At 34.4% G+C, this 13,464-nt stretch overlaps 1 protein-coding gene and 1 long non-coding RNA gene across 6 annotated transcripts in view; one reads left to right on the top strand and one right to left on the bottom strand.

Annotated features, from left to right (window-relative positions):
• The window catches only part of dync2h1 (dynein cytoplasmic 2 heavy chain 1), a 149,434-nt gene that overhangs the window by 121,299 nt on the left and 14,671 nt on the right, over positions 1 to 13,464 (top strand). For all 5 annotated transcript variants that reach the window (XM_088639212.1, XM_088639214.1, XM_088639211.1 and 2 more), the window contains 3 exons: positions 683 to 799; positions 6,811 to 7,020; positions 10,448 to 10,537. In XM_088639212.1, the coding sequence (XP_088495338.1) occupies positions 683 to 799; positions 6,811 to 7,020; positions 10,448 to 10,537 (417 nt within the window). The remainder of the gene's footprint in view (positions 1 to 682; positions 800 to 6,810; positions 7,021 to 10,447; positions 10,538 to 13,464) is intronic.
• On the bottom strand, positions 477 to 6,940 carry LOC148658164 (uncharacterized). The gene is made up of 2 exons (XR_015940034.1): positions 6,802 to 6,940; positions 477 to 778 (listed from the first exon to the last, which is right to left on the bottom strand). It is a non-coding gene; the product is annotated as an uncharacterized LOC148658164 (long non-coding RNA).

Raw genomic sequence — 13,464 nt, 5'->3', positions numbered from 1 at the left:
ATTCCAACTTGGGTGGCTTTAACAAATGTAACTGTCAATTCTAAATGTTAAAAAAGAAATAATTTTGGCAACAGCATGCTTTGCACTTAGGCCTCCGTATCTCGTACCACAGAACAACCAACTCAATCAGGTTCCAATAAAAAGTAAATTTCAGATATTTAAATGTGTTCTGTCACTAATCATCTTTCATTATAGTATAATGTACAGAGTCCCTCTCTAATGTACAGAGAGTAGATTTTCACTCTTATGAGCTCATAAAGCATTGCCAAGAATCCTTTCAGTGTAACTACTGTACTGTAAATGACCAGGGGTGTTCTTGAAAAATTAACCAGGAATATTATGTTTTCATATTTAGGTACCATTCTGTGCTAAATTAAGGTGATGTTTGGGTGTTTGAGGGAAGATTTTTGAGTTCTGGAACCAATCAGAGATCATAACTTGAAGTAACAGGAATGTAATTTCCGAGTTTCATTGGATGTGATGTACTTTTTTAATTTTTTATTTCCTTTTTTTCTTATTCGGTAATTTACAGGAACAAAAAGTACACAGAATGATCAACTCTGAAAAAAAAACAGTGATGGAGCAATTTTCCTTAAACATAGTGGTTTCTTTTTAGAATGCTGTCCAATGAAAGCTCATAAAGAAACTTTAATGTCCTGTCCCCATTTCTCCATTCTGCCAGGTGATTTCTCAGCTGCGAATCTTGAGCAGATCCATCACTGCAGGTTCTAAGTTTGATAGGGAAATCTGGTCAAATGAGCTCTCCCCTATCCTCAACCTGTGGAAGAAACTTAATCAGGTAAGATAATACACAGATGAAAAGACACATTGCTTTTTTTTGTGTCTTTTCCTTATGTAGTTGTTATGTGTTTGTGTTTTCACTTTGATACGTTATTTTAGAATATTGAAACAAAAGCGACCAAAATACCACTGCCACGTTAAAATACAAAGTAATACAGCATATACAACTTGTCTTTACCAAAAAGTTGTAAATTATGTAAATTTATGTTATATTGAGCAGTTTGTTTTCTTTTTCATTGTTATTCTAATTGCTAAACTGAGTATTAGAAGACTAAAATATATTTAAGACTGCAGATGTTAAAACCCTTAATAAGTCATTTAGCAGCTAAAGTAATGAGCCCACCAAGATGGATGTCTCTATTTTCAATTGCAAGATGATTTCTTTTCCAAATTTATTCCTTCCCATATGACACAATGTCATTTTTCTTACTAATTATCATAATATACTTTGTTTGCTCAGTTGGCTTTACAGGATATTTCAAGTTTTCAAAAAGTACAGAACAGCAATGCTAGGTTGCATTGTGAGTCTGAAAGAATAATGTCCCTCACTGGTACCCCTTATTCAGATAGACTTTTTTGTGACTATAAAATTAGAGTAGGTAAAGTATTATCTTGTATATAACTTTGAGAACGTTTTTGGGAGGGGTGAGGAGGTACAGTATAAGTGAGATAGTTTTCATCAAGATTCATTGAAGTGTGACATAGAACAGTTTAACTCTTAAATCATGAATATTTTAAACCAGGGCCAGCGCCAGGGGAAAAATCTGTAGGGAGGCGTCTGAAATTCTGAGGAGAGCAGTCAAATTTCGGTTGAAATAGAGCCGTTGCAACTACCCAAGTGAAATCTCACAACCTTGCCACTGATGCTTCATGATAGAAGATAACGACAAGCAATCTGGTATTTAGCAATGAAGTACAGTTTCATGTTCCAAAACACTCTTGCGATTATTATTGCCTGGAGCGACAAAATACCATATCCGTTCATTTTTGCAGTTACATCGACGGTAATGAGGTTCTGAATTGTCAAGAAAAAATAGTTGTCAAACCAACAGAAAGCACCAACTTCTGTATCTACAGTTCTAGTAATATAACGATTGTAAGTATAAGGATAAACTACTGCAAGGAATCGGTCCACCTGAGCAAACAAGATCGTGATAATGTTGACACCCAATAACGTAGACACTGTGTAATATGTGCCGTTCCTGGACGGATAGCCTGCTTGCACATCAAACAGTCCGATGTAGTAACTGTGAATTCGTGATTAGTGTAGTTATCTGACCATTCACAAAGTACAACATTTTTTTAAGGCGTAAGTTAAGCAAGCGAAAGTGTTCAAAAATACTTTTGTCAAAAACCGAGGGGGCGGGGCAATTCAGTTGAGGGGGCAACGCCCCCTTTGCCCCCCCCCGTGGCGCTGGGTCTGTTTTAAACACAACCAACATCATAACAAAAACAATCAAATCAAAAGACTTACAATTTCAAACATTTTATTAGTATTTTTTCTGTACTAATTTTTTTTCTTTTTTGTAGCCAAGATAGGTTATAAAGTACAGCTCTGCCTGCATTAATTTATATTTCAGCACTTGAGAAATACCAAAACTGAAACTTAATCTTTGTTTCATTCTCCTTTTTACTGTACAAATTAATATTTATGTGCCCAACTTACTCCATACATTGAAAGCAAAACAGAAAGAAAGAACCAATTCTTTAATTGAAAGAAAAAAAGGAAAAGTCACAATTATATACATATTTAAACCCCTTGCTGTGGCAAACCTAAATTAATTTAGGTGTGCAAAATTACCTTAATAAGCCACACTATTTGTTGATTAACCTTTATATACTGTAGTTAAAGTAATTATTGCTATAATTAAATTAATGCTCTATGTTGAATATATGTTTAATATTTATGTTTTGTGCATTTCTTTCATGTTAATATTTATTTTAATGTATGTGTATATATGTTGTGGCATTTAATGTAAAATTGACATAAACAATCTGTTAACAGTTAATAAGGCACTACAGGCTGTGCACAGGTGAGAGTCAGAGTGAATAGATATGCTTGTAAGAGCTTGTACTGAACACTGACCAAGCCTGTTTGAAGTGTCTGGATATTTTGTGGGTTCCATTTTTGTTAATCTTTTTCTGAACGCTGTTAATACATTCTCCAAACTATTTTTCATCTGCTCTCACTCTGTTCTGAAGATATCCTTATAACAATTTGTTTCACAGTCCAAGCAGCAGCCTGCCTGTGGTGGGAAGGATAAACCATCAGAGTAGGTTTTAATGAATTTGAATGTTTTAGACATTAAGAATCTGTGGTCATGCTCACGACTGATGCCAGGGGGCAGTTTTTATGTAGTGAAACACACATGCTCTGGCGCAGGTCTGCAGGCATAATCAGTAGCCAGTTACTGAGCAAGCCAGGCCTTTCTGTAATGCAATAATGGTTGCATAACATCAATAGTAATAATGACAACTATGAGGCTGATAAACCGGGTTTAGATAGGTGCCTCAAGCAGCATCGGCCCCTTTGATATTTGTAAAGTACTCTCTTGACCACAAAAATTTAAACATGCAAGCGAAAAAACAATACAGGCATTCTTGTGTCTTTCTCAGACTTATTTTCAGTAAAGGTCTCTCAGTTCTGCTTGTAGCAGCTTGTACAACATTAGACTGTATTTCTCATATGGGCTTTTCAAATTTGTGTTAACCTTATGTTAATTACATTCAGCAAATTACTGAAGTGAAAGCTATGTCTGAGTTACCTAATGCGATTGTACTCACCTAAGATGACTCATTGTGAATTCACAGCACACAACCATGTTGTTGGTGTCTGGGGATTCACTCAGTTCTCACCAAGAGTGTGCTAATATTTTGTTATGATTGATCCTGATGGGTTCAAGACTCATACTGATAAGTTTGAAATATCTTATTTACCACTCTGTTCAAACTTTTCTTTCTTGTGCAGTATGTTTATATTTAATAGACAACGATGGCTTTTTGTTCTAATGTCTTTGCTCATGCATAAGATGTGTCAAATCTGGAAAGCTTCCTGTATTTTCTGGTTTAAAATATGTGCTATGACTAAATGTTGAGTGGTTAGGAGGAATTTCTATTCTGTCCCATCACTTACGTAAGAGTTAGTGATTTAATTTACTTCAGATCAAGTTCATTTCTCTTTTCTCTTGTTATTTGACATTTGTAAATGATCATTTTTGACTACCAGTTTATTATTAAAGAAAATAATACGATCATATCATATTAAATTGCCTATTCTTGTTCTAGTTAAACTCTTCCCTTGATATTAGGAAATTAAATATAGTTAAATGAGGTTTCTCACTTTCAATGTGCCTTTCCAAGCAGTACTTCAATTCGGTCTACTTATGTTGATTTGCATATCTTGATTATATCTTGAGTGTTACATATTTTCCAGCATGGCATCTTTTTCATGCACAGCATGCCTATATTTAGCAAGCTTCTTAATTAAGAGTAATCCATACACTGCATCTTGAAACAGAAAAGTACAGTATCTGTACAAGTACGGAAGAGTAAACATACAGTAGTAGAGATTTTTTTTTCCTTCTTGGACATAAGGTAGTGATCTGAATAGTGATAAAGTTCTAACTTGATGAGTCCTGAAATGGAGTGAAATCCTAAACCTCACTTCACAGCCCTAATATTTATGGTATTTATTTAATCTTGTGAATATCGTTGTTCATATCTATTTGTGTTTTTTAATCACGATTGCCCATCATTATCATTAAATTTGGGTAACCTTGTAAAAATATCCAGTTACATTAGTTTTATTTTTTTTTAAACAAACAAATGAAGCACATCCTGTTTATATTAAATCTATTGTTATATTTCGATACAGCAAAATGTTTTCCTTTAGTTCTTTTTTCCCTTATGTATTTTTAGCAATACAGTATGTTTGCTTAAATGTTAAGTGATCTGTTAATTTCTCATTAGACAAAGAACCTAATTTACAGTTTTCCTCCTTAATTAAGGGCTATATACAATCTCAAAAGGATTGAATATTACAGTATTTATTTCTGAAGAAGAATGCTTCATTATTTGCAATGTTATCAACAGTATAAGCTTATATAAACCTTTGTAATGCTTAATTGCAGAATAAAAATGATGCAGAAAATTAGGAGGCCTTTTACATAAATTGCTCATAGAGCTATTAATAGAATATATGGTATCTAAGTGCTTTGTAATTAATTGGTGGTCCCTGTCAATTTCTCACTAACAAACACTATTAGCATATCTCATACAAGAGAATGTAGAGAACCTGCCAGAATGCTGTATTCTGTTTTTAGTGATCAAACTGCAACTCAATAATCAATTTTCTAGGTGAAATTGACACCTGTTTATTCTACCCTAGTTATTGCACTAGAATGTTAGTGAATTATTTTGCTGTATTTTGGCAGTTATATCTTAATCATGGTTTTTGGCTGGTGTTTTAAAACGTATAAAGGGGAATAAAGTATTTTGAATTGAAAAGTGGTAATAGATGTCTTAATATATGTATGTTCTTATAAAAACAGAAAAATACAGTACAATCACAAAAATAAATGTGATGAAGTTAATTAAGTTACAGTCAGGGAAGACTAATTCCTCTTTGTTCATTACAGCGGAAAATGTAATGTAAAGAAAGAGGACCTACTGTAGCTGTTTAATCAATGTTTTTGTCATCCGCCCAGTCTTTTCAGGGGCAAGAGCTGCAAAGTTTGACTCATTTTTGAATCACATCTCTATAGGATTGGTCTATTTAATCTACCATTGCTATTTCTTTAGTTGTAAAATGTTTTGGTCAGATCAATGAGAAGCCATCATGGAGGTCAGGTTTGTTGTTGCCTCCTGCAGTGTTAGATTTATAATTGCCTGGGGTAAAATTGCTTCTGAAAAACACTCCACCAACATTCTTTTCACATTGCACGTCATTAAATGTTGTTGTAATATCATGGTTGATCTGACCACTTGGCTATATACAGAATACAGAACATATTTACAGCAAATTATCCTGCAATTTGACTGCCATTATAATTGTGTTCAAAAGAAGACATTGCTGAGTTACACATGTGCAGCAGAGGAAAGAAACCATAAGAGCAAAAGTTTACAACACATGTACAATTTTTAAACAAATTGTTACATAACATTCTAAAACCACTGCTTCTGGAGCAGCTCAACCACTGAGTGAGAAGCGCTCTACTTAAATGAACAATACTGTTAATGACAGGTCACTTGATTGTTACACTGGGTTACTGCTGTGATAGAACATCTAAGAACATGTGCACTGTGGCAATTGTCTGACCAGATTGCTTCTAGTCCAATAAAGAGGAGCAGCACTGCAAGACACATTTCTGTTCACTGGTACAATTTTGACTTTTTAGTGCAGCACTTGAGAGAGAGTGGTACATTATGAAGATGATAGGTAATGAACACTGCCAGGGAACAGAGCCCGGGTTTTCTCATCTATAGAAAGTCTTACAGAAAAAGAAAAGGAGGGGGAATGTTCAGAATGTATTTGAAAGCATATTAGTGAAAAAAAATGAGTTTTTCTTTCCCTTTTGGTCCCTACTCACCCATTAATGTAGCCTAGGCTACATTCACAATATTCTTCAAAAGAAGTTTGAACATTACAGCTATAATTTAATTTTTCTTACAAAGGCTGTAGTTCCTCTAGCTGAATATATTACTGCTGCTTCAGCTGCTTAAATATTGATATATAGCATCATTTTTGCAACAGAGACCAAATGCAGCAGACCTCTATAAATACTATACACATTATTTGTCATTTTAGGTAATTACTCATTTTGTTGTAAAACTTGTTACTGTAAAGTGTTTATTTTGTTTTTTTTATTAAATCACAGAGTTTGACAGACACAATTGTGCGTGGAATAAAAATGTAACTGTTCCTTTGGCACAAAATAAGTAAAATATTCTTTTTGCTAATATGCTGAGTGGGAGGCTTCTTGTGATTAATGCGATTTTTACCTTTTTTAGGGTTCTTCACTGATTCATCAGAAGGTAGCACCTCCCAGCGAGAGCCAGGCCTCCCCTGTTTTGTCCTTCATCATCCTGGAGCAGTTCAACGCCATTCGTTTAGTGCAGAGTATCCACCAGTCCCTGGCAGCTCTCAGTAAAGTCATACGGGGCACGTCCCTACTGACATCAGAAGTGCAGAAACTTGCCACAGCCTTACTGAACCAGGAAGTAAGAAATTGAGATGTTTTTTTTTTTTTTGGTGGGGGTTGAGGGGGAACCTTAAATACAGTCAAATAAAATAAAATACAGTCAAATCTTCTTGAAAAAAAATGATAGTGTAAGCTATGTTCTTTTGTTTACTTCCTTCTTAATTATCATAATCGACTCCATTTAGAGATATGCTTTTCCTTGTTAAAGGGATTTGGTGAATGGCTGTGCAGCTGAAGGGATTAAGACCACAGCTCTATTAACACTCCGGCTTCAAATACAGCCATGAAAAAAGTGAATTTAAGCGTTGAATTTAAAGTAGGATAAGGTGCCCAGGGGACTGGGCTTTTGTTATGCAACATTATTTGTAAATGAGAGGGTCCAACATGTCTTTTATAGCACTTGGAAAGCAGCTGCTCTGTGACTTGACCAAGTCGGAGACTCATTCCAAGTCAGAGATAAATCCTGATGTGGTTAGATCTTTATGTTGAATTAATCTGGCTTCATGTGTTGCTGACAAAAAAATTAAAATCCCAGGTTAGCATTCATTACCCAGCGTTTAGCAGTCTTAAGAAATGTGAATGGAGATGAAAATTCTTCAAAGTGGTTACCCCTTTCAAGGGTTTAAGCAAGAAAATAAGAAAGTTTAAAGAAATTAGTTTCCCATTCTCCCTGGAAAAGAGAATACTTTGATGTTACTTGGTGGAGCTTCTCAAAATTGAGAAGGGAATTGCTTCAGTTTCTCAAGAAACTGGTGGAGAGTTTTAAAAATATCTGAACACATCATTTAAAAATGAATACTGTATGTCTGGTATTCAGACAGAAGGATATCATTAAATTGGAACGGGGAGGATAAATGGGGTTGTTATGTAGGTATATTTAAATAATTTGGGATAAGAAGTAATCATTCAAAACTACTTTTGTAGTCCACAGCTTCACTCCAGTGGATAATATCACAATTTTTTTTTGTTCCTCACATCATCCAGGGACTGGAAATTCAATACAGTATGTCTAGAGAAATCTAGAGAAATAAATGATAATTAAAATAGTTTTACTGTATCAAATAACAATGAATGCAATTACCAAAGCATATTGTTCGTCTCGTAAATTAAAAATAACTCATGCCCCACATCATATCTCATTTTCCTTTCCTTCCAATAGGGTGATAGAGTTAGCATTTTGACTTCCGCAATGGTTCAAAATAAAGCACTTCTGTCTGTTAAGGAAGGTTTCGTTAATAGTAAGAATGTGTTAAGGAAAACATGGCGGCTTACTTGCCACCATTCCAAGTTAATTGGAAAATTGCTTTCTGTTACTGCAAGTCACAGGAAATCCAGTTAAATACAGATACTGGGGTTTGTTATTTTGTAGGGCTGGTTTTTCCAAGCTATAAATTCTATAAAGTGTATACTGTAGCTCCTGTTAGATTTGCAGAGGTCCTCCTACAAGCTGCTTGGACACATTTTCAGATAAAAGTTGCTTATGATTCTCTGATAGGTCGTTGCTATATCAACTGCATAATAATTGACAGCCAGGTAAGTTGACTACTGTCCTTCAGATGAGACTTAAAAGAGAGGTACTGATTAGTCATTAAAACTACTATGGTGTATTTCGAGGAGAGTAAATTCCCCTTGGTCTTTAGCAATCATGGCCACCTAATAATCCCAATCTATTAATTGGCTTTATCACTCAGTTCTCCTACCCACTGATAGCTGATGTGTGGTGAGTGTACTGGCGCACTTTGGTTGCCGTCGCATCATCCAGGTGGGGGCTACACATTGGTGGTAGTGGAAGGGAGTCCCCATTACCAGTAAACTGCTTGAGTGGAGTGTCCAAATCATTATGTAAGTGTAAGGTATCAATCGATTGATTGATTACTGTATGGGACATGACACAATAGTAATTTAACACTGAGTGAGCACGATACTATTGTAATCTTTCAAAATGTAAAAAGTAAACATGCACTAACCCCTGCTTTAACAATATGATCAGAAATATTGGGTGATTGAGCCCATACAGCACTGAAGTAGCTCTCACCTCACTTATTTGTGTGCCAGCTTGCCCTGTGTTTGTTTTCCTCCTTACACATTCTTTTTCCATATATATTTCTTGATTCTACTTCCTCAGTGATGCTACATAATGAGAAACTATTTACTATTCTAGAGGCATAATGCATTTACCAGGTGGAAACCAGGGGGCTTTCAAAGCTGAAACATGTAAAACATCTCTGTGAGGGGCTTTTTGTCAATTTCCATTAGACTAATTTATATTCTGACAGATGCTGACCTTTTCATGCAGGTGGAAAATTATGATCAGTTTTAGCTTTAAATATTTTTCTTTTTCATATTTAGGTAAATGTATTGCTTTCAGGGACAATTACAGGTTTACCTTGCTGTAATACTGTATCATCCTGCAGTATGATCATAATTGCCAGAAAGACCAACTTTATTGAATAAGCAGAAATAATTCATAATGACTTGTACTGCAGTGACATTTTTATTTATTACTTTTACTTGAAGAAAATACAAGGCATATCCAGGTTATTTTGCATTAAGTTGGTTCTTGACTCTACATATGAAATAGGATACCTCTTCAAGTTTACTGAATTATAGCTCTTAATTAGAGAATAATTGTTACAATTGAAAAGATGATATGCTGTGAGGCATCAATGAAACTGTTTTCCATTCACCGTATGCAGTGCATAACTGGTATCAGCCAAATCAACTTTATTGTGACCAGAGTCAAAACATATCACCTTCACAGTGAGTTACAGCTGATTAATGACTTCCTCTGAAATGTCAGACTTTGCTTATTAGTTGCACCATTTACATTTATTCATGTTAATTACTTGCATTTTTAATGTAATGAACAATTGTGGTAGGGTTTTTTTGCTTGGCCTGTGAGATTTAGACAAAAGCAAAATGTTATCTGATAATTCAACCTGGTTTCTTTTGTGAAAAGAAGAGTACTGTATATGGCAGAAGTGACATACTGTAGTGCTTTGTTGTAATATTCCCTCAATATCACCATTGCTTTTTAATATGTACCATCTATCTTAATATGCCATGAAGGAAAGCCACCTAAAAACAACAATGTTTTAGCGGTTTAAATTTAGTCTGATTTGATTTCAATTTACCTGACATTTTACTGCCTTTGTATTATGCAGGTGTCCAGCCATGGACTGCCAGGGTATCCTTCCAGGGTATAAATGGGCCTTGCAGTGAATGGAGTACATACAGCAAACATCTAGATGGAAGACTTAGCAGTACTAAAGCACTGCTAATCTTTGTCCCATCCTAAAATTATAATATTGTTACTAAAAATTAAAATGAATGAAACCCATGAAACAATTTAAATGTGTTTCAGAACAGGGGCTATGGGGCCATAATATTTAAGTTCAAAAAGGTCAATTTGGTGCACTCCTAAAACCTTTGATTCTCCTATTCAGTGTCCACAGAGCTGGCAGAGCAAGTGGGAAGGCCCAGAAGATCCTATGCAGTACCTCAGAGCAGTGGTAGCACGAGCACTTGCTATACAGGTAAAATACAGTCTTCAATAAATTTTATGGTGATCGTTGAATAAATAGACTGCACATGGAATTATGTTCATCTTTAAAAATGTATCTTTAAGTTCTGTCTGTAAAGGATAAACTTGTAGTAACATAATGTTCCATGTCTTGTTAGACATATTTTCTGATTTGTTGCAAAGCTCAGAACTGAAATGAGAAATAACTGGGATTTCATTTTTGTCAAAGAAAAGAAAGGTAATGTCTGTTAATAGGACAAACCATTTGGCATTGCTATAATGGAAGCAAAGTATAAAAACCCAGGAAAAATGGCCTGAGTACCTTGCAGTCAAATTTCCTGTAAATCAGACGCATCATTTTTTTACATTTCTATTTATGAAGGCAGTTTATTTTGGAATATATTTCTTTCGGGTAGCCTCTTCTGGTTCACTGTTTCTTGTTTTTGGATTTATAGTTTGTTTTTGCTACCACCACTCAAAACCCAGCACGTTATTACATAAAATGTCATTTGACAGTCTTTGAGTCTTTATCTTTTTTTATTGATTTGCTGCTTATACAGGGTTCACTTAGCCTCATAATTTGGTATGACCTGCAAAAATGACATTGTTTACTAACCATTCCAGAATCTATTTCATTGAGATATACGTATAGAAGACCAGTGTTTCTAAGATAGGTCCCTGAGGTACTCCTATATTTGAACATTCACACCTTATTTCTACTCTCTCTTTATATTAATCAATTGAATGCCAACCACCTGTAATTTGAGCATCTTTCATGGTTTTACCTAGGCCTTCTGAAAATCTAAATATACCATATCATGTGTTCTGTGTGTATCCATTGCTGTTGTTGCTTGTTTGACAAAATCTAACAAGTTTGTTAGGCAACACCTTCATTTTCTAAATCCATGTTGACTAATCCCTTCAAATATCCTAGAAATTACAAGACATTCTTTCTATACAGATGATTCTATAGTGAAAATTTGTTATATAACTATACTTTTAATCAAAGTCAGACTTATTGTTCTGTAATTATTTATCCATATTATCCATATTGTCACCTTTCCTAGGGCACTATATTAGCAATCCTTCAGTCCATGGATACTTCCCCTGTCTTTGCAGTTGGAAGAATTGTGGGCATTGTTTCTGAATACATTTCTTGATTCCTTAAAGTCATTTAAATGACTTTGACTTGCATGAGCACTAAATCACCTCTTTAGTGAGAGAGCTGATTTGACACAGGTAATGTAACCTTCTGAATGTCAAGCCTAGTGAAAATCACGAAAGAAAATACAGGAAGGAAAAAAAGAACAAACATTCTACTTTAAGGAGAACAATGTCTTTGTGGAATAATTACCAGCAGTGGAAACAAATCATCTTTAGTGATAAATAAAAGTTTTGTGTACACCATGTATGTGGTTACTGTATATTGTGGGTATAAATATCATTACTTATTGTAGTAACAATTCTGTTTGTTAACTTTATATATGGAAAAAAACAAAATAAGAAGTCACTCTAGATGGTTCAGCTTCCTCAGCATTGTGAAACAGCAAGAGCTTATAGTCATTCCCATAATTTGTAGTGATTTTCCTTGGCACATTATGAACATGAAGGTGCTCTATGCAAGATACTCACAATTTACCTATAACATACCTGAAATAAAATGTACATCCAATATATAATGTACCTCAGCCATAATATATAGACCCAAATTATACATTTGAATATTAAAAGCTTCTGTGGACTTTTGGTGAAGTACTGTATGTATGCAGCTTTTATGTGTAATAAATCTAAATCAGGATAAATAGTTTACGTTAATCTGTCTCCTGATGAGTTTGGACAGTCAAGGGGCAGGGCAGCTTTTTTATAACAGGTAAAGCAGTCAGTATTGTGCAGTCATTTTTTGATGTTTATGAACACAGCACATCTTCAGGCAGGTTTAAGTAACATTACATGCACAGCTAGGAAGTATTTTATTAATCCATGTCAGGATTACACACCTTTTTAACAAAATTCCTGAACAACCTAAGGGATTAAAGCAGTATCGGTTCATTTGTCAATTCTTCATTAACTATTAAAGAAGCAGAAAAACACATTTTTATGAGTCCATTTTAGGTTTTGTCAAGCTTAAAGACTAACATTTACAGCTAGTTTCACTAGCTTTCTATTAAACACTACTCCTGCGCTTATTAAAATTGAAATGATGTAGTCACAGAGCATTGCTAATCAGTGTCTGTGAAACTATTGTTAAAAGTATATAGAAGTTTAATTGGAAATGATTAGATAAAAAATCACAACATATAATTCCTGTTTTATCCTGTGTGATTGGCAGCATCCATTCAGTCTTTCATATGCATTAAAAATCTTAAAGATGCATGAAATTAAAAAAAATAAATAGATAACAAGAAGTCAATTGAATTGAACATGCTGACCTTGACTAAGATAGTGCTTTCTGAATATTAAACACTTCAAATGGGCCGCCTTGAATTATTCATTTGAGAAGATCGTATATGGTAATATTACCTAAGGGAGATGCAATCACTATTAGTTTCCTTTGAAAACAGTAAACAAATTTATTGGGTGAAGGAAACATTTTTGCCTGCAGAATTTACATAATTTACAGACAGCTACAGTAAGGCATTTGTGTTGGCTAACTGAGAATTTAAACAACTACTCTTTGTCTTTATTTTTTAAAGTATGTTCCAAGTTTTATATAAGATAGACGATATATATTTTATGTATAATATTGTGTTTTGGGCTTGATGTCATTCATGACTTAACGGATATTCGACAGTGGTGGACACTACTTCTCCCTATTAGTTAAAACAAAGGTGTATGTGTATATACTTTGTCTCCTAGTTTTTGTTTGATTTACTACATGGTTACACATACAGCTTGAAATTAATGATGGACTCCTTATGGTGAAGTAATCGTAAATAGAAT

The sequence above is a fragment of the Lepisosteus platostomus genome, chromosome 7, assembly GCF_059453375.1.
Source record: "Lepisosteus platostomus isolate fLepPlt1 chromosome 7, fLepPlt1.hap1, whole genome shotgun sequence".
Classification (NCBI taxonomy): Eukaryota; Metazoa; Chordata; class Actinopteri; order Semionotiformes; family Lepisosteidae; genus Lepisosteus; species Lepisosteus platostomus.
This window is presented reverse-complemented; position numbering and strand designations above follow the sequence as displayed.